This window comes from Capricornis sumatraensis, chromosome 3, assembly GCF_032405125.1.
Source record: "Capricornis sumatraensis isolate serow.1 chromosome 3, serow.2, whole genome shotgun sequence".
Taxonomy (NCBI): domain Eukaryota; kingdom Metazoa; phylum Chordata; class Mammalia; order Artiodactyla; family Bovidae; genus Capricornis; species Capricornis sumatraensis.
In genome coordinates this window covers 49113585-49137893 of record NC_091071.1, presented here as the reverse complement: position 1 = coordinate 49137893, position 24309 = coordinate 49113585, and the positions used below count along the sequence as shown (strand labels likewise).

Sequence of the window (24309 nt, the reverse complement as noted above, 5' to 3'; positions counted from 1 at the left end):
AGACCTATGCTGAAACGGGTAAAAGAGAAGCTCATCAGTGCGAGTAGGCGGCTAACTCTGCTTCAGCTCTGTAGCATTACCAAAGAAACCACTTATGACCTGCAGCGTGAGCTTCTTAAAAAATTAAATTAAAAATTAAATTATAGATTAGCGTAGTTTAAGACCGTAAACCCTTTCCCCATTTCCCCTCAATAGCCAAATATTGGAAAACTACAGCACAGAATCACGACACTGATATCCATAAAGTCAAGACACACAAGTTTCTTTCATTTATAGCCACACGAGCCCAAGCCCTGTCAGCGCCTACAGCGGACACCGAAGAAAGGTATCCTGATGCAACACGCAGGGACACAGCCACGGTCTCAGCGCAAGTGCCAGTCGAGACCACGAAGGCAGCAGAACCACAAGCCCCGCCCCTTCCGTCCAGGCGGACTGACAGCCGCCCGAGGTCCGAGCAGTTTCCAAAGCCGACCGAGTAGAGCCGGAAGTGGGCGGCAGCCGCAGCTCCCTCCTCGGCACCACTTCGCGGAAGCCTCCATCAAACATGGCGGACCTCAACCGCCAGCTGCAGGAATATCTGGCGCAGGGGAAAGCGGGCGGCCCGGCGGCCGCGGAGCCACTGCTCGCCGCGGGAGAGGCGAAGGAGCCCACGGCGGAGGCCGGGGCGTGGTTGAACCGCGCGGGCCTGCGCTGGACGTGGACACAGAGCCCCGCGGAGCCGGCGGCTGGACAGACGTGCCTGCCCAGCGTGACGCGCACTCAGCGGCTGGCGGCGAGTGGCGTGTGCCTGCTGCTGGCTGCGCTCTGCTTCGGCCTGGCCGCACTCTACGCGCCTGTGCTGCTGCTGCGCGCCCGGAAGTTCGCGCTGCTGTGGTCGCTGGGCTCGGCGCTGGCACTAGCGGGAGGCACACTACTGCGCGGCGGCGCAGCGTGTGGACGCCTGCTGCGCGGCGAGGAGGCGCCCTCGCGGCCCGCGCTGCTCTACGTGGTCGCGCTAGGCGCGACGCTGTACGCGGCGCTGTGTCTGCGGAGTACGTTGCTCACAGCGCTGGGCGCCTGCGCACAAGTGGCCGCACTGCTGGCCGCGTTGCTGGGCGTGCTTCCCCGGGGCGCGGGCACCGCTCTGCGCATCACGCTCGGGCGCTTGGGCCCGGGCGCCGCCCTCGCCAAGGCGCTCCCCGTTTGAGGCCCGCGGCCCGCGCCGTCGGAAGGACGCAGAATCCGTCCCCAGGATGCGCCACCGAGAGGACACGGGCAACCGGCTCTAGGCCCAGCGCCAGCCAAACCAAGGACTGCGCCTGTCCGTTCCCAGACCGCCCGGGGTAGAAGCTGCTCCTTTACTGTGCCAGCGAACTGTAAACTGAGACACGAGCAGTTTGGGACGCTCCTCGATTTCAGCATTTTGTGCTACACTCGGCAGGAAGTGCTGTGGAAACCAGATTTTGTTTTGAATTGGTGATACGCTATGAAACATTAGTGATAAATTGCTTTTGCGTTAACCGTGGTCTTAGATTACACAGTAAAACAAGAAAAAATAGCTTTTCCGTTTTGATTGACTGCCCTTATTTTCCCGGATTTCTTTCGCGTTTTGTCACCTAAGAAAATCCAGGGGTAGATCGCAGTAGCTTAGTGCCAGTAAACGTGCTTTCTTTTGCTCTTGGAAGTTTTTTCCCTTATTCTTCAACGTGAGTGTATCCATAGGAGTTAGCAGATTAAATGCTGACTTTAGCCACTGGAATTTTTTCAAGTGCTTTAGTTAATACGGTTTATCTCAGTTTTCTCTTATTTTAGTGAAATTGTTAACATGATGTCTTATAAAATTAAAGGACAGTTGGTTCTGCATTACATAAGGAAACCAGGGACCAAGAAGCATGGTATCCAGTAAGGTGCACGTAAATGCTCAGAGGTCCATGGACAGAACTCAGCTAAGGAAACACCTGGGAGACAGGAAGATAATTCCACATCCAGTTATCTACTGGATGGAAACCATGGATTTCTACAAGGTCTAGTTTTTCATTCCTAATTTTATGATGTGCTTTTGAACCCATAGTTTACACTTTATATTCTGATCTTAATGGAATGTACGGTGCTTTTCATATCTAATTGCCAAATTTCCTTCTTTTAGATTTAGCACCTTGGTCTAGGACTTACCTTAATTTATTGCCAGAAAGAATGGGCTCAGTATTCTGGTTAAGTCCATAAATAAAACAACGTTTTGTCACTAGCTACATATTAACTAGGAAGTAAACTGTATTTTAAAAGTTTTAATCCTATGCCAGTGCTTCTTAGTTCACATGAGAGTTACTTGAGTCAAACTTCAGTTCAGTCAGAATCTCTGGGGCCCGGGGGAGGGGGGGGGGGCGAGATTGGCATCAGTATTTTTTTTAAGCTTCCCAAATGATTCCTTTTTCTGCTAAGGTTGAGAACAACTTGAAAGTAATTGTTTCCTGGGACTGGATTAGCATTGCTTAAACAGGTGGTCAGGCAACAGAGTTTTGCCTCTTCCTCCAGCCTCAAAATTTATATTTATAGGTCTTGATCAGTGTCCAACAAGCCCTGCTCCAAGAGGTGGACGCTAAGGTAGACTTACTCCCACCCCCCTTATTTTGAAAGAAGGCTGCTTTTCAACCCTATTGATTACCTACCTCAAGAGGCACAACTACTGAGTGTTTGTAAAAGCAAATCCACTGTTTTGGGGGAATGACTTATTTTTTTGACTGGAAAATGTACCACTGGCTGCTTTGTCTACCCCCTAGTTAAATCTGTATTTTAGTTCTAAATTTTAGACTGAAGATTTGACCGCATTCAGCCCATTTTAAAATGCTATTTAATGCTATTTTTAAAAATTGTTTTTCCAGCATTTTCCCAAGAATTCACTGTTGGGAAATCTGTTTTTATAAAATTCAAAGCACAATATATTATATGTATTTTGACAGTGATGACTTAAAATGCAGATATATACATTAAGTAATAAATAATGTTGAGTTTTCAGTTTTCTCTAAATGAATTCTCAAAATGCGACCTGGTTTTCTGCTTACTGAGGTAGTGTTTTTGAAGTTAAAGCCTTAAAATCTTATGATAAAGTTCTTACCATGAGTCTCAGAAAAAAAAAAAAAAAAGGAGCCTAATCTCTAGAAAAGGCAGAGGAACCAGAGATCAAATTGCCAACATCCATTGGATCATAGAAAAAACAAGGGAATTCCAAAAAAACATATACTTCTGCTTCATTGACTGCACTAAAGCCTTTACTGTGAGGATCACAACAAACCGAAAAACTCTTAAAGAGATGGGACTACCAGACCACCTTACCTGTCTCCTGAGAAACGTGTATGCAGGTCAAGAAGCAAGTTAGAACTGGACATGGAACAACGGACTGGTCCAAATCAGGAAAGGAGTACATCAAGGCTGTATAGTGTTACCCTGATTATTTAACTTACATGCAGCGTAGCATCATGTGAAATGTCAGACTGGTTGAATCACAGGTTGGAATCAAAATTGCCAGAAGAAATAACAACCTCAGATATGCAGATAATACCACTCCAATAGCAGAAAGTGAAGAGGAGCTAAAGAGCCTCCTGACGTGGGTGAGAGGAGTGTGAAAAACCTGGTTTAAAACTCAACATTCAAAAAACACATCATGGCATCTGTCCCATCACTTCATGGTAAATAGATGGGAGAAAATTGGAAACAGTGACAGATTTTATTTTCTTAGGCTCCAAAAAGACACTTGCTGCTTGGAAGGAAGGCTGTGACAAACACAGACAGTGTATTAAAAAGCTGAGACATCAGTTTGCTGACAAAGGTCTGTATAGTCAAAGCTATAGTTTTTCCAGTAGTCATGTCTGGATGTGAGAGTTGAACCATAAAGAAAGTTGAGTGCTGAAGAATTGATGCTTTTGAGTTGTGGGGCTGGAAAAGATTCTTGAGAGTCCCTTGGACTGCAAGATGAAACCAGTCAATCCTAAAGGAAATCAACCCTGAATTGGAAAAACTAATGCTGAAGCTGCAATACTTTGGCCATGTGATACAAAGAGCCAACGCACTGCACAAGACCCTGATGCTGAGAAAGAGGGCAGGAGGAGAAGCGGGCGACGGAGGATGAGATAACTGGATGGCATCACTGATACAATGGACACGAATTTGAGCAAATTCCAGGAGAGAATGGAGGGCAGAGGAGCCTGATAAGCTACAGTCCATAGGATGGTAAGCAACTGAACAACGATAAACAGTCTATTATGGTTTTGTGCTCTGGATCCCTTTTTATCCTCTGAGAATCTGATTACAACTTCTTTTTAAGCTATACCAGTAGAGGGCAAATAAACAATATCCACAAACCTAAAGCACTCTTGAGCCTCCTAAAGGTGTGTTTAGAGGAAGGTGCTGATAAATAGGATGTTTTAAATTGCAAAGTAAAGAGAAAATCTCTTGAAGCCTCTAGGTTCTAACACCCTAAAAAAGGCAGTGTTTATGTGTGGTGAACATTTTATCTGCAGAAGTAACTTGGCCTTTTGAGAACCAATTAGGAGTCTTTATATACTCCAACTATGTCAGTATCCCTTTCCTAAGCAACTACTGACACTTTCCAGCACCACTAAATTTGTCAAACCTGTCTCCAGTGCCCAACTGAAGTTGTCAAAGTAGTGAGGGTGACCACAGGATGTCCTTTGAAGAATAAAAAAGCCTTTTTATAAAAACAAAGTAAGGGGTCAATATAGAAAGTATCCTGGGGTTATCTCAAACTGAACTTTTGGCTTCCAATTTAAAGTGGGCCAAATGTCCCATTCATTTAAAACTAAAAGAATCTGTTGTGGATGAGACCTTCCTGGCTTACTTTTAATTGAACAATCCTCCGCCTTAAACACTGGTGTTTCCACATAGCTAGTGTGGAAGAGGAAGACATTATTTAAATTTTACAGAACTGTTTTAAGAAAGATTTTGATCCATTCCTTTTCAACTTAAAACCATTTTTGAAATGATTTACAGTATTCAAAAGGTATGTGTAGATGATTTCTAGCTTATGTTCCTCTAATCAGAAAAAAGCAACTCAAGTCTAAGGTGTAATTATTAGAAGATGCAGCCAAGGGAGACCTCTGCTTGGACATGCAGATTTTTTTTCCTTTGGTGTATAATTTTCTATTTGCCACAGCATGTCTAACTAATAAGGCTTTGAATCTAACTTCAAACCACATTTTGAAGTATTTTTCCCTATGCTACAAAAATAAGTGTGACAGAATGGCTAGATAAGAATTTGTTTAAAAACAAAATTCACAGATGAGTTAATTTAGATGACTTAGAGATTCCCATCAAGGATGTTCACAAATGTAAGCAAGTAGCTGTACACCCCTCAGCAGACCGGATGTGATGGAAACTAAAGGTTTCCTTAAGGCAAGCACTTGACGACTAGTTTTCTGTTAATTCTTGCGTAAATCACATTCTGTATTCATACAAAAACAACTTAATGTTTTTTCTCTGACAACTGTACATATAGAAACAAATTTTCGATTGGACATGAACTTAAATTTGTGGAGGTGCTCCATGTCGCGTGACACTTAAAAAAAAAGATTCCAGCTTTTATCTTCACAAACCCATGTGGGATTTCGGGCAGTGAGGGTGGACAGGACAAAACAAGGCCAGCTACTCTGGGCAGCCAGCAGCAGTCTCTTCATCTTGAAGACCTCAGCAGGGGGCTCCTGGGATTCAGCTGCCCAGAGAGTTCAGGGCTACACGGCGCAGGTTTCCTCTTCTTTCTCTTGGAAAGTCCACAAGAAGTTCTTAAATACTGTCCAGAGAGGCCTAGGGGTTTTGAGCCCCAACTTCTACCGACCCCTCCCACCCCCCCTCGAAGCCCCTCGCCTTGGTGGGCCAGAGTTCATGTTACTCCCTCTACCCCAGTTACTGCCACTGCGGCCCCCTCTAGAAGGGGTACCACTGCCTGGAGGGCCCCCAAAAGGTTCATCTCTGTGGTATCCATCATGGTGGTCTCCATCCAAGGAGCTGGAACGTCCGGACTTAGGCACTCTCTGAGAAGGTCCTGGGCCCCCTCGGCCTGAAATGAAACAGTGGTTTTACATGTGACTTTAATTTCAACTTTTTAATAACTCCTGGTACAAATGTTTACTCTATGATGACAGACGGTGGAACATTTCTGGTTTTGTTTGTGCTTTAAACAGAGTTCTGAGAACAGTAACATGGTACTTAAGAGTAGGGGAAGTTGTGCCTCCACTTTCCCTTTTCTCCTTCCTGTCCTGGCTCGTGGCTGTGCCCCTCAGCATCAGCTAGACACAGTGTTCCCCACGGCTGAGATGGAGCCGCTGGGGAGCCCCTGCTGGAGGCCACAGACCGTGCTGGGCTGTGCCTACAGTCTATGAGAAGTGTACCTTCACCTTCCTATGCCACCACAGCTGTTCTGGGGGAAGGTTTGAAAAGCACTGACTTACTATTAGAAGCAAGTAAGAAATACAAACTGCTGATGATGTTAATTACAAGTGCTCTACAGAGTAAGTATTTACTATGATTATCCTACAACTATATGGCACTTTTGATTTCTTGTTAAATAGCTAGATAAAATATTCCCTGAAAAACAAAAATACAAAAAGAGAAACACTAGCTTTTAGTGCTTCTCCCAGGGATAGTTTTAGTTGTTCCAGGATTAGACACACAAACTTCTAGGTATCATTACAATTCTAACTTTTAAAATTTTTTCCTGAGATGACAGCGTTTGGTCACATCTCCCATCGTGCACTATCAGAAAACTATTGCCAACTTTGTCTTAAATTTTTGAATGGAATCTGAATCCCGCTAAGACGAGGTGAGGAAAGATAGCCAAAGGAAGTTTGGCTTCTTTCCTTACAAAGCTCAGCCTAGGCCCCCTCATGGTAGCCTGGCAGAGAAGCTGTCAGTTAGGATGTCACTTCCACACTAGCCATGTGGCCTCAGCCTGGGACCTACAAAGTGTGTCCTGAGTGCCCACCCAGCCAGCAACAACATGTGCATGTGGGTGGGGACTGGTGACACGAAGTTATTTCTGAGAGTTTTGCACTTAGAAGAACCAAACTACCAAGAACAAAAGGCAGAACTCTGTAAAGCAGGGATTCAACAGGCGGCAGGTGAACTGGAGTGGAGCACAGGCTGGGGCGCATGGGCACTCTTTCCAGCAGCCTCCAAGGTACACTCCTTGTCTATCAGCCCAGCCTCACCTGAGACCACAGCTGTAGTTAGCATTCAATAGCTACCACCCCTGGCTCAAAGTCAGTGCTGCCTCTACAAAATAAAGATCCAGAGTTTCAAGTGGCAGAAATAATCCACTGCCCCCCTGAAAAGAAAACCACTTCCAGACCATGTTCCCCAAAGTCTTTGTGACTCTGGCCACAAGCAGAGCTCCTTCTGGGTCCAAACTAAAAACAAAGGCACAGAACCTGAGAGAAGACAATTCTCCCTGCCACTGACAACGGCCCCGAGGGCTCAGAGCAGCCACTACCAGAGCACATCTGCCAATCAGAGCAAGGGTCTCACAGATCAGCAGAGAAAGTGCTGGGACGGTCTGAAAAAGAGCCGGAGTGGAAAAGTGAACAAACCAGGCACTCCTGGAAGCAAGTGGAGGAGACCTGTGCAGAGACTGAGCTTGCAGCCACCCACTGGCTGTACCACAATTGGGAACATGTACCTCCGCAGTCTAAGCCCTGGAGGGTAAAGGACCCCTAGTAGCCCAGTGGGGGTGCCCCAGTAGGGACAGACAGAACAGGCATACACTGGGATGAGGCTTCCGGTAACCCTGAAGCCTTCTTGGCAGGGCTGTAGCACCCGCAGCTCCCAAGCTGTAATCACCAGCCTCATTTACCTTTGCCTCGATCCTCAGAAGGACCTCCTGGGGCATCCATTTCTCTGTGCTCAGAGGTTCCCGGCCCATCATGCCAGGGGCGCTTTCGGGGTGGTAAAGATGCCATGTCCATGCCTTGGAGAGAAGAGGACCGTTCTCTGCTAGCTGGGGAATGACCATCATGAGGGGGGTGATCAGGGCGGGGAGCATCACGGAAGTGTTCATGTCCTGGCCCTAAAATAGGAAGCACAGATCCACAAGGCTAAGAGTCTGACAATCTCATTATATTTAAGTACATTCATGCATGCTCAGCTGCTCAGTCATGTCCAATTCTTTGAGACCCCATGGACTGTAGCCCACCAGGCTCCTCTATCCATGGGATTCTCCAGGCAAGAATACTGGAGTGGGTAGCCATAACCTTCTCCAGGGAATCTGCCTGACTCAGGAATCAACCCAGATCGCCTGCATTGCAGGTGGACTGTTTACCACTGAGCCACCAGGGAACCCCATATTAAAGTACCATATTAAAGTACAATGTGACCAAAAGAAGACAGAAATTATACTGTTAAGTATCAACTTGAAAACAAATATTCATTCATGCAAGAAACATTTCCTAAATACCCGCCGTAGGCCAGTGACATCACTGAGTACACAGAAAGGTCAAGATTAGGAATCAACATACCCCCTTTAAATAAGAGGAGTTGGAAGGTCCAGAAAAGTGGTTCTCAGATTTTTTAGTTTCAGAATGTCTTCACACTCTTAAAAATTATTGAAGACCCCAAAGAGATTTCATTTATGAGAGTTCTAACATCTGCCATGTTAGAAATTAAGACTGAGAAAACTTTAGTTCATTTAACTATATTTTCCAAAAACAAAACTGTTCAGTGAAGAGTGGCATTTTGACCAATCTCTTTAATATCTGGCTCAGCAGGAGAAAGTCCCCACCTGCTCCTGCATTCAGTTCACACTGTGGGTTGAGGATATGAAGACAACCCAGCCTCCCAGGGAGAGGTGAGTTGCTGAAGGGAGAACCCAGTGGATCCCTGGGAGAGTCCTCAAACCACACTCAGAACTGTCGGTCAGAGGAACCCCAAGGCACAAGCCGCTCTACTGCCTTACCTGGCTCTCTATTTCCATCCCAGGAGTCTGGTTTCCGTCCTCCTTCAAAGCGAGGGAACTCATCAGGAGTGGGAAGCAAACCCTTCCTTCCTCCTACACAATGAATCAAAACAACACCACACTCACAGACTATTCCAGGTGTGCTCACAACCACCCAACTCTTCATCCCTGTCCTTCCCAGACCCACAGTTCTCAGCTTACCTCGTGGGGTACCCCGACCTCGACCTCTGAGATCTCTTCCTCGGGCTGTTTCGTCAGAAGCATCAAAATTCTCCTCTGGTCCAAAGTCTTCAGGCCCAGGAAAGCCATCTCTTCCTCTGGGGGGAGCACGGCCCTCATGTCTTGGGGGTGCTCCTCTTCGGAAGCTGTTAGGAAAAAACAACAGGATATCCAGCTAATGGAATACCTTGTAGGTCCAAGTTCATGTTTCAAAAAAGCCTAATTATGTGAGGAAATACGATACAATGTTGACTGAGAGAAAAACAAAACAAAATTACGTATTTTTTAAAGTACCCATTTTATAATATGGCAGGTAAAAACGGGCAAGAGGGAAATGTACTAGAATGTGGGGTTATTTTAATTTTCGTTTAGGCTTTGAGGAATAACAGTGAGCATTTTTAAAGTGCTTATCTCATGCCAAGTGCTTTACAGTGTATTATTTCATTTGTTTTATCCTCACAACCACCTTATGAAAGTGACTCTATTCTACCCATGAGTATTCACACAGGACTCAGACAAGTTAAGTCACATGGTTAAGTGTTGGGATTTGAACTCAGCCAGTCTTGACACTCAGTGCAGGCTCTTTACCTCTGCCTCCCAAATATTCTTCATTTTACCATTCACGTTTTTATATATAAACATGACATACACAATCAGAAAAGAAAGGGGGAGGGACAGAGATCATTAGAGATCATGCCTACTCACTATACTTGACTTGTTTGGGGGCATCTGTTCTGCCATCTGCCCTGGCCCACCTCTCTACTCAGGGGCAGGCATGGGGCCGTAACCTGCACCAATGGCCCCACCCACACCTGCCTGATGGACAGGAAGGCATCTGGTTTGTGGGTGGCTCACCACTGGCAAGCTGACAATCTCATGCCTGGGCTAGCGGACCATTTCACCACCTCTCAAGAATTCTGGAACTGGGGAACTAAGTGAGCCAGAAGTGCTACTGAAGCAGGGCCATTAATGAGGGGTGCCAGAGCTGCAGAAGCCTGTGAGGGAGCAGAAAGAGGGGCCTGCCAGTAGGAAAGGTGCATGAGCAACCAGGAGAGGCCACGGAGACTGGAGAAAGGGGCAGAGAGGGGCAAGGGCTTAGGGCCCACCAGGCCTTCCGCTTTTTCCTGAGTTTCCATTTGTTTATCTTATACTCCAACATTTTGAAAAATTTCATACTGAGCAACAAGTGCCCATACATTCTTCACCACAATTCACTAATCGGTTCTTAAGATTCTGCCACACAAACCTTGTCTTTTCACCATCTATTTACTAATTCACTTTCTAAGCCTTTTCAAAACCAGCTGTGACGTAATGCTTCACCTCTTCATCCTTCAGTAGATTTCTTCTAAGGACTTTCTCCTACATAACAACACTACTATCATTCTAAATAACATGGAATAGTATTTAATACACAATCCAATTTTAACTTCTCTGTCCTCAAAATGTCCTTTATGGCTGTCTTTATAGTTTTCAATCATACACTGTTATTTAGTGGTCCCATCTCTTTGGTCTACTTTAATCTAGAACAGTCCCCGTCTTGTGTTTTATCTTTTGTGACCCTGACTTTTTCATTTTTATTGGAATAGACCTTGACATTTTTGAAGGGTCCATACAGGGGTTTTACATAACATTCCACAATTTGAATTCTTCTGATTTTCCCATAATTAGATTCAGGTAAAACGTTTCTGGTAAAACTTCTTAGACCTTCACAGTGATGCCAGTCTGTCTCACTGTTTAGGATGTAAAAGTGATATGGCAACCAAATTTCATTGTTGTAAAGGTCTTCTTTCTCCTTTGCAATTAAGTAATCTGTGGAGTGATACCTGGGCAGTGTGAAAATACACTGATTCTCCACAATCCTTTTATATGATGGCTTTCTGCATCTGCTGAGGATCCTTCCCTGAATTAATTATGACACTGGTTGCCTACAATAAGTGACTTTCTAAGTCCACATCTGTAACTTGCTGTTTTACTGTAAAAAGAGCTTTCCTTGTTTCACTCCACCATTCCAACTATCTAGATGCGTTCTTAATACCTGTTTTGTAACTTAATGAGCCATGCTCCTGCAAGCCAAGGAGGGGTGCTCCAGGTGCTGGGAATTAACCACTTAACGGTGAGGGTGCAATTGACAAGGGGACAGAAGTGGAGCAGGAGTGTCAGCAGAGGGCGCTCCTCCCCTGAGGCAGATTCAGGGAGGCGTCCCCACACAGGGCAGGACTCTTCCCTTGTCCAGGCATCCATTATACAACTGCCCTGACTACAAAAGGACAGAGGGAATCTAATCTGCCCTACTTAGAAAATAGTTCCTGTTACGGACTAAATGTTTTTGTCCCCTCCACAAAATTCACATGCTGAAGCTCCGTCCCCCAAAGTGACTTTGGAAATGGACCTCTGAGAGCTATTTAGGTTAGATGAGGCTCTGCAGGTGGGGCCTCATGTGGGATATATGCTCTAATAAGAACAGATATCACAAAGAGCTTGCTCAGTCCCTTTCCATCATGCAAGGACAAGGGGAGACGGTGCCTGTCTGCAAGCCAGGAAGAAAAATCTCATCAGAAACCTACACTGCTGGGCCTTGATCTGGGACTTCTAGCCTCCAGGACTGTGAGAAAAATCAATTTCTGTTGTTGAAACCCCTCAGTCCTATGTGTTAGCTGAGTAGTTATCTGCTAATGAGCTGACTCCTCTAAAATATATCTCCCTCTACAACAGATTCATGTATTCAACAGTCACTGGGCACCCACAGGGCATCACCACTACTGTGCTAGGCTCTGAGGATCTCCCTTCAGGAATATGCCATGCTTCTGGGAGATAAAAGTGATACACAGATAAATATATCACTTCATGTCAAGGACTGCTAAGTACTCTGAGGAACATAAAGCAGAGGAAAGGGACAGGAGGAAAGATCCAAGTGCAAACACCTAGGAGACTGTATTCCTGGCGAAGGAAAAAGCAAGCACAACATGAGCAGGACACGTCTGGCATGTCAGAAGAGGAGTACAAACTGTGGACAGCACGAGTGTCTAGGTGGGGGTCTCTCACTGACAGATGAAACACAAGACAAACTGAAAGAGAGTAAAATCTGAAACTTTGCACAGACACAGAGATTCAAGAAATTAATGAAAGTTATGTTGGTGCCAAAGCCACTGGAAATGGGGCTCCTGCAGACATAAAAAGCCACTTCAAAGAGTGAATACTTGGATATCATTTAGTGAGCTCTTAAATCTTTTTATTAAAAATTCCCCTCCAAGAGCTGCTTCCCTTGACCCCTCCATTTTCCCCTCCCTGGACGTTTTATCAGCCACTCTTCTCTAACATGCCCATGAGAATGGAGATCACCAATCTTTACCTCAATTACCTACTAGCAACAATAATAGCGTGATGAGAAAAGACATGGGAGAGACAACTGTGGCAGGACAGGGGTGCTGGGCAGCACAGCACGGCTCTGCAGCTGGATGGCCAGACCGGGAGCGGCTCTTACACGTACCATCCGTGGAACCTTCCAAAGTCAAGCAACTGCTCTCTCAGTGGCATCCCTCACCTCTACAGGCTGACAGTAACACCTAAGCTCACGACTCATTGCAGCAATTGAATGAAGTAACATCTGGCACACAGTAAATACTCAATTATTATCATTGATTATTTTGAGTCTCACTTGAGATTTCACTAATTATTGTTTTTTACTCCCTACTTCCTCTATTCATTTTTTTTACCCCAAACAAGTCAAGTGTCCAAGTCTGACCTCAGCCTATTTGAACAGCAAGATTATTCTTCAGCTTGATTGGGTTTTGTTAAGATCTTTAAGCAATTACACAAAAACTATCTACTCAATAATTCCTTTATTTTCTGTCTAGATCTCTGTCTCATATTTCATCATTCTAACCAAGAGAACCTGGAGATTTCTAGTCAAATCCAAGAAACTTTATAGTACACAGGCCTACCTATCTGATTAAAAGGACCAAGAAATAAGCAAAAAGGAAAAGATTTCTAAACTGCAGAGATAATAAAGAACCAAATAGACGTGAAAAGGCATGTTATATTAGGTCTAAACACAAAACCTAGAGAGGGGAGGGCACTCTCCTCCCAGTGAAGGAGGAAAGAGATCCATGTGGACAGAACAGATGGGAAGCTCCAGGGAGGAGGACATGGACCCATACAGTGTCTGGCCCACCTTTCTTCTCTGCGCCCTCGGAACCGCGGGTCCTCAGGGTCCCGGGGGAAGCGGTCGTCTCCAGGTCTGCGGCCTTCCCAGGCCCCTGGGGGGCCCCGGGCTGCACCCCGGGCATCCCCCTCACTGAACTCCCTGTGGTCAGGGGGGAACGGAGGCCCAGGGCCCCCACGCCTCCACTTCTCTTCTTGTGGTAAAGGGCCTCCTCGCCCCTCAAATTCTCGTAACCGGTGGCCAAAGCGCTTGTCGGGGTGGAAGTCGTCTGGTCTGCTGAAGTCATCAGGGAATTCGGGGTGAGGGCCGCGCCTATCAGGGGGACCCCTGCAGTCCTGGCTGCCCCGGAAAGGCCCCCTCTCGGGACCGTGCTCAGGGCCGCTGCTCTGCTCGTGCCGCCTCTCTGACATTGGGCCCATGTGATGGTTTGGAGGGCCGCGCGAATCACCTAAAGGAAACAAAACTGATGTTTACCTTGTCTTCCAGGAGTCCTGTCAACACAGGTCTGATTTTCAGCATCTTAAAATTTCAGAATGCGGTCTTTTATTGAGAGTGTTTTCCCTCCTTGGTTCCCAGCATACTTAGGAGACAAATGTCTCTAAGGCATCATATAATGAAAAGAACAAGGGTTTGGGGGTATAGATTTCAACTTCATCAATTCACTGGCTAAGCAACTCAACAGCTGCAGTGCAGGCTCATTTAGAACACAAGAACATCACAGGTATAAGGATAAGCCTCCCTTCCTGCCCCCATTCCTTCAGAGTGTTGTTGGGCCCACTGCTCCACAACTCCAGGGAACTCATGCTGAAGGTCGGCCAGGACGCCAAGTAGACGGAATTCATCTCTGCACTTGTAACAGCCTGCAAAGCCCACCACAGGGCCACTGGGCCCACGCTGCCCTGAGGTCTTTCCTTTAACTCCTAGTCCATCTAACTTGATTTGTTTACTGATGCTTTGACTCTTAACAAAATCCTCTGTAGCGTATGTGGAAGCATGGGCCTCTCTAATAACTGCTGGGTGACCAAACAGCCCTGCTGTACTTCAGTTTCAGGGTTTATATAAACACTTTTTCTGCATTCTTCATCTACAGTATCATCCCCATTCTTCACAGACAGTGTTTGGAAATTAAAGATTTTTTAAATAAATATTTTAATATATGCTGTATAGTTACTGAATAAAAATGCAAAGAGACCAATTACACTTAGTTTATCTCCTAACTGTAAAGGGGTTTGTTTTCCTGGCTACTGAATAATGATGACCGCAGCCCATTGTAAATGTACCTCTCTTTTCTGTCAACATACAATTTAAATCAAATATTTAAGGTACATAGCAAAAGGGACACCGTTGCTTCTAACTTCTAAAAATGTCACCCCTGCACTTTTCCCAGCAATAAAGACAAACTTCCTTTCCTTATGTCACAGTCAGTCATAATCCTTACCCTCCCCAAACCTTCCTCTTTCATTTTTATTCATTTCTCTTAGCCATTTCAATTCCTCATCATTCAACATGGGTAAAAAACTTGGAAATTTCAGTATAAAAACACACCATGAGAAGTGTTTTTCTTCTAAAAACACTGTTAGACAAGTCTCCTCTCTTTAGCTTTCTCCATCCCCTCTGCCTTCTTTCCTTCCATTAAGCCAGTCCTCCTATGTTGAGGAAAAGTGTCTTCTAAGCTGCCTTTTTGTTCAAATACCTCAAGGCTCACTTCTTCCTGGTAAACAGCCCCTCACTTCCCAGTGTGATTCTGCAGCTAATGGCTCATTCTCTGACTTCAGGTACTTCAGAGTGGTGTGACCTCAGACACCGCAGACCTTTGACCTGAGGAAGCTGAACACATTCCATTTGGACTTACCCATGAATAACAATCCTCCCATTACCTCTACCTGCTTAAAAGTACCCTGGCTGCTCCAAGGAAAGAAACCCACCACTACAAATTAGAAGGGATGTGGCCGCCGGTGACGGGGCAGCGGCGCTGGTTAATCCAGTAGGGGATGGCAGGGCCACTTTCTCGGCTCCCCCTTCTCCCTTTGGTCCCTGGGAGGAGAAAGAGAGGAGGAAGAGGGAGAGGGGCGGGGGTTGGGGGGGAGTGAAGAAAAAAGGGGAAGAGCAAGGAGGAAAGGGAAGTAGGTGGAGACAGACACAGGTAGGGGAGAGGGAGAGAGGCAGGCTCTCAGTTTGCTGATGGCTGTACCTTGTGGGTAACAGACTTCTTTTCTCAGGGTCCCCAGATCCAGAGATTGGCTCTTGATGCTTTCTTTTTCCCTGGTGGTCACCACTTCCACATGGTAAGACTAAAAAAAACATTCTCCTAATTCTTTTACCTCTACCTTCCTATTTCTAACAACTCGCATAAATTCACAACTAAGCTTTAAATTCCCAAAGTCCCACGCTGAATATGCTGACAAGGACTTTGCCTAACCTGATCAAATGGGGGCAGAACCCTCACATGTACTAAAAGGTGCTGTGGGCTTAGCCAATTACACCTGAAAAGGGGTCTTGTTCTCTGTAGTGATGCCTCCACGATATTCATGATTCTCTGGTGTGTTCCTCCATGAAAAGGCACACTGAACGTGCAACTCCATCCATCCACGTCCCTCCCAGCCCCACCCTTTAACTGCCTCCAGCCGCCGCCCCTCCCCACTGCACTCCTGCTCTTCCCCACACTCCTGGGAGAGCTGAACACCAAACAAGGCGGTGGGCTCCTGCACGTGCCCCCTCTTGATACTTAAGGTTGATTCTTAACTTCCACAGAGCCTACACTGACAGTTCTTAACTCTGTGCTTCTCACAGTATCCACAACCTGAGACACAACACACTGGAACACAGCTTTCTTCCTCTCAAAGGGTACAGAACAATGCAACCAGGAAACACTGTATGACACAATTTGAGGGGGAGGTAGAGGGTAGTATTAGAAACACTGCTAAAACGTCTGAATTCCTTATCCCATCAAAAATTCAGAAACAGGTCAGTTTTCTGGCATGGTAAAAAGATACACTTGCATTGGATTAACACAGGAACCACTCCCATTCCCAGGAGGACAAGGCTGGCTTGCAGCACAGGCCCTGCTCCCAGTGGCTGTCCAAGCGGTTTCACCGCCCGCCTCTGGTAGTGAGGAGTGGTGCCCTCTGGACAGCTCAGGCTAACCAAAGCAAGTCTATGAAAACAGCATAAGGCAAAGCTATGACCTGAACTGACTATGCTCTTATTTTTCCTAGAGGTTCAAATGATCACATTCTGTCAATTACTTACCAGTAAAACTATTGAAAAATTTACCCAAAGGAGGTAGAATATAATCTCTTATTCAGCCGAGCAGATATTTACCTTTGTTAGGGCCAGGTCCTTGTCCAGGGTTAAGAGGGGGGATGCGACCTTGTGCTCCCTGCTGCCCTAGTCCTGGTATCAGGGGTGGGGGGCCTGCATTCTGTCCTTCCTGAAAAGATGTGTTTAAAGCAGGGGTGTGAAATCAAAGGCTTATGCTTCATGAACAGCAATTTTATCATAATGTGACAAGATAAAAACACTAGGTTGCCGCAAATCTTCCAGCAATACATAAACAGCTAGCAGAACTGTCCTTATATCAGGGGAAAGAAGATACTTCTCTGACCATAATAAAAGGAAACACATATTTTAAACCTGCTGATAGGTTTATTTAAAGCTAGATCTTTAGTTGTAATCCCAAGCCAAAACCTCAATGGAAAGTCAGAAATCATAACATAAAAACAACACTCTGCACAGAGATGGAATTTCTGGCAAAAGTAAAGACCTGGAGACCTTCCAGGACAGGTAAACTCTGCTCTTGCATCCATGATCCCTTTCCAGCTACAGAAAATAATTCATCCTCTCAAAAGGTTATGACCAGGTTTATGGGAGCAGGAGAGGGGCCCCTGCTGAGCAAGGCGCTCACTCACTGCTCTCCTTTCACTGCTTCTCTCTACTGTCTAACTCCCCTGAGCCCAGCACCCACTGCTGGCTCGTGGGATAGTGGGCTCCTGGGTTCTCACAGCTTCTGTCTGACATGTACTTGCTGCTCTGATCCTCATAACCGCCTTGCTCTGCAGCCCCAGAGCTCAACCCTAGCTTGTTCCTAGTCCTAATATTCTGTATTTTTACCTAGCCATTTCTAAATTCTGAATCCCCACACTGTCCAGTCATCTCGGATCTGGACTCTTGACAAACAAATAATCAAATACACATCTAGTCATTTCTTCATATAAAAAATGCATTAGTGACTGAACCTACCATCAACAGCCAAACTGCTTTCCCATTCCAAACTGCTTTCCCATTGCAAACTAGCTATAACAGCAGCCCTGACAGGGCTCATTCACAGCTCTGCACCACGAACTCAGTACCAGGAACGCCCACACTCCTTTGTTTCCTTTGCCTTTTACTGGAGGGCAGCTCTTTTCAACATCTTCCATGTTATTACCTTAACACTTGAAAGCAATTCCATTAAATTTAACCAATTAGAGTGATTGACTTAAATAACTGACCTGGTCCAAGTGAAGAAAGTCAGATAACAGCATAAGAAATATAAGCAAAGCTTTTCATCAGACAACTTCTGAGATGTGAAATGCCCTCTAATGTATTAATCCTCCATTTTCACTCCAGTATTTCTACAGGTAAATTAAATTTTAGAGCCATTTTGCTTTTCATGTCTAAAATCTTCTACTATACAATACAATAAAAACATTAAATTGTTCCCACAGACCTGTCCTCTGGAATCTGACATGTTTATATAATTTCAGTCGCAAAGTGATAGCTAAAGTTCATCATATTTTTAGCCTACAAAATGAAAACTGTTCATTCACTAACATAAGGTTAGGTAGGTAAATATTATAAATATTTATAATATAAATATATTATAAAAACTCCGGGAGTTGGTGATGGACAGGGAGGCTTGGTGTGCTGCAGTCCATGGGGTCGTAAAGAGTCGGACACGACTGAGCAACTTAACTGAACTGAATATAAAAAACACACACAAATATACACTGTATTAATAAAATATAAAATATTTTTAAGTTTTAGGACAGTTCTGGATGGTAAACTTAGATTTATTAAACATCCTAAATTCTGAAATGTGCCCAATAAATTCTGGAAATAGATTCAAATGCCATCAGATTCTTCATTGCTATGCCATTTTTAACTTCTGGAAGATGTGCCGAAGAGGAACATAATCTAGTTTTTAATTCAGTGAATCCACTGGTCACCTTCACATTACAGACACACAGAGGTGGTGTATGTTTTACACACAGCATCCACAGCAGGCCCTCTTCCGCGGGAATCAAGTGCTTTTCAAAAGGGGAAGACTCAGGGAATCAACAGTGGTTCATTCACTCACTTTGGCCCATGACTGACTTCAAGGACACAAACCAAGTTGTTCTTACCCAAATAATTCTTTCAGACTATGAAATTCAGTAAAACATAAAACCCCACAGAGCCAAACAGTGTTCAATCCACTCATGCCCATGCATTCTTCTGTAATTTGGCCCAAGAAAACTGAACTTCCACTACCTCTCAAGCACAGCTCAGCACATGGGTTTAAAAAAACTTGGCTGACAATAACGGAATTCTCTAAAGAGGGCCAAGAAAATTTCTGCAAAAATACTTCTTCTTGAAAATATTCTTATATGTGAACTAAAAACAATTTGAATAGAGTTTCATCCAAAGGGTCACCATTTGAAAACATGCAATTCTGAATTCGTATCTCTAAAAGTATTCAATGAAATGAAAATAGTGAGAACACAGTCTACAGTATCCTCAAGAGGTAAACATCCCAGACTATCTTAAAAGTAGAGCCGGCAGGCAGATCACCAAGTGGCTCAGTTGTCTGGAAGCCCATGAAACACCTATGAAGTCAAGAGCCCAGAAAAGGGAGCAGAATAGACCTGGAGCCCCCATGCGCCCTCCTCAGCACCACAGCTCTTTTAGAGCCCTGGGACAAATATGAACTGTATTCAATCGGGCGTCCATCTTTTCTGGAAGAGGCTGAGAGTAAAGATTCTGTTGCAATATATTTAATGATCTACTTAATTACTCTTATTTCTTTCTTCAGCCATGATGCTATTCTCAAGCCACAGTCGCTACTTGAGATGTCTACACCAGCTGTTCCTTCCTTTCACAGCATTCTGAAGTGCCGCCTCAGTGCGGAGTATATTTTCCCAAAGTGTAATGCCTACAAGTTGGAAATAAGTAATACCTGGTTGAAGGGGGCCCGGGGCCCATCACCTAGCAGAGCTGTTTTCTGCTGCTGGAATGGTATTGGCCCTTGAGATGGATGTGGCCCTCTTGCCGGGTTCTGCTGTCCCTGAGGTCCAGGGGGCCCTTGCATGCCACCCTGGGGTGGAGGTCCCAAAGAGCCCTGGGGCGGCCCCTGCTGACCTTGTGAGCCTGGAGGCCCCCTCAATTCCTGGGGAGGGCCCAGCATCGATCCTTGGGGTGGAGGGCCCTGCATGCCTCGCATCTCCTGAGGACCTCGCATCTCCTGAGGGCCATGTCCCAGCAGTCCACTTGGAGGATGAGGTCCTCTCATCTCTTGAGGTGGGTGACCCAGCATCATCCCTTGGGGAGCAGGACCCTGGTTCTCTCGGGGACCTGGAGGACCCTGCATTCCTCTTGGATTCAATCCCATCAGAGGTCCCTGAGACACAGGACCTTGGATCCCTTGAGACCCTGGCCCGCCTTGCATCCCGTGAGGATGGGGAGGTCCTTGCATTCCTCTGGGACCAGGTGGTCCCTGCATACCTTGAGTACCAGGAGGTCCCTGAGGGCCCAAGTGACCCTGGGGACCAGGTGGGCCTTGGGGGCCTATGTGACCTTGTGGGCCAGGTGGGCCCTGAGGACCCATATGACCCTGAGGACCAGCATTACCCTGGGGTCCAGGTGGTCCTTGAGGTCCCAGAGGGCCATGAGGTCCAGGATGCCTTTGTATTCCCTGGGGCCCATGCATGTCCTGAGGCCTTGGCAACCCCTGGGGCGGTCCCTGGGGCCCTTGTGGTCCCATGAATCCTTGCGGCCCCCCACCTCCCTGATGCAGTGGAGGGCCTTGTGGTCCCATTTGTCCCTGTGGTCCAGGGGGTCTAAACTGTCCCTGTGGACCTGGAGGCCCCATTTGAGCCATGTTCATTGACAGCTGCTGAGATGGATGAGGCTGTTGAAAACCTTGAGGAATCTGAGACATTGGACCTTGTCCTGGAAAGGGCTGGGGTCCCAGGAGAGGGGTGCCAGATGAAGGAGGAGGCTGAATCTGCTCAGCCTGTTTCTGTGCAAGTCTTTCAATTTTAAGTTGCTAGAAAGAAAGAGAGAAAAGGCATGCTAATAAATATGACATTATTACTATCACTTATTTTGTTTGGGGAATCTCAAAACAAACATAAGACATTGTTGATTGACCTCTTAATACCCCAACAATAACTAGAATCCATATGATATTCAGATGTTCTGAGGGTACTCTGGCTTCCAGACTCTAAAATGCTTCTTTCCAGGTGCTGGGAAACAGCAGCCAGGACTATTTATATCCATCTTGATCACGGAAAGCCCAGCAATTTACTAGTGTTTTATCATTCTAAGTAGCTGCCAAGGTAGGAAAAATAAGAACAAACCACCTGCTCTAAAGCTAACAGAAAATTCTTTTCATCTACAGATAAATATGTGATTCCAAATTAAAACTGTTGGTTTTACCTTGTCTATTAAAAATGTATGTTCAACTGGGGTCTACTCATTGCTTGACTGGTCTGGTTTTAACAGTCTTAGAAACAGGATTCTGCTAGAAACTAGCTTCCTAATGTAGCAATTACTGCTCATCTGACCCATGTAAGAGTTCCTTTCCTTCTCCTCAAGAGCAGATCAATAAAAAAAAACATTAACCACTACTTTCTTAGATCATCCTGAATTCCCTCAAGGGTCACACACCTCCAAAAGTTGTGGGTTGGTGTACTGTAATGTGGCCATCTCTTGTTCGATTTCTGCTTGTGTTTTTTTCTTCTCTTCCAATTTAATGTCTTCTTTTCTGTCATTCAATACCTCGTTTGGGGCAGGAATTGGAACTTTATTTTGCATCCATGCCTTGGGAATGAAGAGAACATTAAAGTATATCCTAAGTGTGTAAATTATAACAGAATGTAAAAACCATTCTATAATATCACTAGCTCATTCCAACCTGGTGAATACAAGTTCATGCAGCTGGTGAATTATCTTCATTTCTAACTGTAATTCTCTAATTCTTAGTGACACAGGAATAGAGTTAGGCAAAGCACATTACTAGGTAGAAACTGCCAAGTTGAAAAAGCTGCAAGATTTCACAAGCTATTAAGATGCAAAGCCTGCCCGCCTCTTCAAAAGGGCATGTGCACTTCTGCACATTGTGTGAGGGACAAACAGAGTGGAAGACAGAAATAAACATGTTGAAGAGGGTCCACATACTCTTTCCACTCCAAGTCTCTTTTCTTCTTCCAATAGCTTGGATAATAATAAGGGGGTGAGAATAAAAGAATATCCAGAGAAGATTCATGACAAACTCAGCACTAACTGCAAAGCAGCAGATGGAGGCTATGTCTAATAATGCCTGAAATACGTGAAGAATGCTCCAGAAAGTCTATAGTACAGACAGACATACCTTCCGCAGATGAGATAATACAAGGGAGACTCATCAGTCCCCCAGTGCATGAGGAGGGCACGGGGAGGGGATGAGGGTGCCCTCGGAGTTGCTCACCTGCTGGAACTGAGCAGGGATAGGTTTTGCATACGGAACCTTCTTCTGAGGCACTTTTTTCTGATCCTTCTGCATCACCTCCTCCATTCCCCAATCTAAACCTGGAATTGTCATTTCAATTTCATTTGATTCATCTTTCCCTACAACCAAGAAGAGAAGCGGTTAGCCAAGGAAATGAAAGAAAGTGGCTACCTCATCAGTGAATGTATTTTGGAAAGAACAAATTCTAAATATTATACAGTTTATATCACTTTTATCAATGTTTCTCAACATGCACCATTTTGACATTTTCAAAATAACAATATCACAATTACAGGAAATAGGTAAAATTACAGAAAAAGTTAAATTTATAGGTACAACTTCTCTTACCCATCTGTTCTTGTTCCATAGCTAATTTTAGTTGTTCTGGTATTCCCATCCCTGGAATTACTGCCAGACTGTTAGGCTCAAGGTCATCTATAAATAGGAATATGGCCATTGTCAATAGAGATTTCATAAATGTAGTGTGCCATTACAATTAACACTTTATAAAAATTCTTAGACATTCATAAATCAATCAACTATAAAACTAAAATTCATTTTACATAATCTTCTCAATACTTAACACTTTTATTACAGAATATCATATTTCAAAGAAGAATAAACATGCGAGAACCTCACCATATTCCACTCCATCTTCAGACATTCCAGGTAATAGGTTGAGGTTGTATCGATCTCGCATTTTATCACCTGGTCGGTTTCGGGTCCAAAATTTGCTGTCAAAATAAAAGCATTTGGAGGGAGGAGGAGAGAAGCAGAGTTTCAGTGTATCTCTGGGCACTTAACAGTAGTACTGAGTAGTCTTCTGGCAAAAACAACAGAGTTTTAAAATGCCTTATTCTAAAAATGTTTAATGTAGAAAGATTCAAATAACAAAGTCATACTCAATACTCAATCTCCTTGTAATATACGTATTTATAAACCACTGTGAACATGTCGTTAAAAGTAAGTTAGAAGATAAATAAATACATTCATGTACGAATGAACTAAATATGCATTTATCTCCAGCTGCTCCATAAACACAGCAATTCCTTGTTACTTTTGACATAAAGCTTACCTAGTATGGTCATTTGAGCCTGAGCAGAGAATATGTCCAAGGGGATGCCAAGCCAGACTCCAGATCATTCCTTCATGGGCCATCTCCATTCCACCCACTTCTTTCTCTACTCTGTAAGGGCACCACAGAAAGCAGTCTTTTTCACAAAAGTTATTCAGTTTCTCCTCCGCCAAAGAAGGTACTTTCTTTTAGCGTAATACAAAGCTACCAAACTTGGTAACTTTGAATCTGGTCAATTCCACATGTTTCAGAGGTACCAAGTTGTGATCAGTAACATCTTTCCAAAGAGCAGCTCAGAGGGGAAATGCCTTAGAAATTACCTTATCACAGGAAACAAGGAAGTTGGTCTTCCTCTCCCTTTATGACTTCCATAGCCAGAAAGAGAGGTGCTATGTTTTCTATTCCAAACTGGGTTTACAGATACAGGACATATGAACACTCAGAAAAAAATACACCACACTCTCATTTTTTTCACTTTCGGGTGCGGTCTTCATAAAACTTACAACTTCTTTACATAGTGAGTGCCACATACCCAACATGCCAAAATAACAAAGAGCCATCAGACCCTCCACTGGCAAAAAGTCCTTCATGAACAGGATGCCAGGCCACAGCTGTAAACAAGAACATAGAGAAAGACAAAATTATTAGGATGTCAGAATTCTACAGTAATAGAATGAGAAGCATATCATAGCCACTGACCTGTAGCTTCTTTCTTATGACCTCGGAAGACTTGAAGCTCTTCTTTCAGATTTCGGATGTCGAAAAGTTTACAGAGGTGGTCACGTGATGCTGTGAGTAGCCAGTTGCCATTGAGATTTAATTTCACTTCCATTACTGTGTTTTTATGGGCATGACTAGAAACAAAGTACCAAGAAAATAATCCTTGGTCAGAATTCAAAACAAGTGTAAACCAATGGTCATTTTTCTTGAAAAGCACATGGTAGTCAAGATGGCAAGAAGTTTGGCCTAGAAGTAATAACGCATGTGACATTACAGGACTACAGTTAAAATATACGTGGAAGAAATAGGTCAAAGACAGAAATAATGTCCATTATCTAAGCAGTTTTTACTGACCAATTTAAAACAGCAGTAGAACTTCAACTGGGTAGAAAACTTTATCTGTGAAGCAAGGAAAGCACTTGGACACATCAATTAATATTCAATAAAGCTCATTAAATTTTATAAATTCG

General features: G+C 44.6%; 2 protein-coding genes across 2 annotated transcripts in view; one reads left to right on the top strand and one right to left on the bottom strand.

The window, feature by feature from the left end:
* Positions 1-544: 544 nt before the first annotated feature.
* On the top strand, positions 545-1421 carry SFT2D3 (SFT2 domain containing 3). The gene has a single exon (XM_068969620.1). The coding sequence runs from the start codon at positions 545-547 to the stop codon at positions 1184-1186; it is 642 nt and encodes a 213-aa protein (XP_068825721.1). The 3' UTR covers positions 1187-1421.
* A 4016-nt stretch (positions 1422-5437) lies between these two features.
* Positions 5438-24309, bottom strand: part of WDR33 (WD repeat domain 33) — a 114148-nt gene continuing 95276 nt past the window's right edge. The window contains exons 9-22 of the mRNA XM_068967146.1: positions 23819-23973; positions 23652-23730; positions 23120-23230; positions 22684-22778; positions 22393-22479; positions 22024-22163; positions 21225-21377; positions 19513-20601; positions 16638-16746; positions 13326-13764; positions 9137-9300; positions 8936-9028; positions 7838-8050; positions 5438-6046 (exon numbers count right to left, since the gene is read on the bottom strand). Coding sequence (XP_068823247.1) covers positions 5817-6046; positions 7838-8050; positions 8936-9028; positions 9137-9300; positions 13326-13764; positions 16638-16746; positions 19513-20601; positions 21225-21377; positions 22024-22163; positions 22393-22479; positions 22684-22778; positions 23120-23230; positions 23652-23730; positions 23819-23973 — 3157 coding nt within the window. The 3' untranslated portion in view covers positions 5438-5816. The remainder of the gene's footprint in view (positions 6047-7837; positions 8051-8935; positions 9029-9136; positions 9301-13325; positions 13765-16637; positions 16747-19512; positions 20602-21224; positions 21378-22023; positions 22164-22392; positions 22480-22683; positions 22779-23119; positions 23231-23651; positions 23731-23818; positions 23974-24309) is intronic.

Excerpts from the sequence above, each read along its gene's own strand:
- SFT2D3 (XM_068969620.1), top strand. The coding sequence starts at position 545 with ATGGCGGACCTCAACCGCCAGCTGCAGGAATATCTGGCGCAGGGGAAA.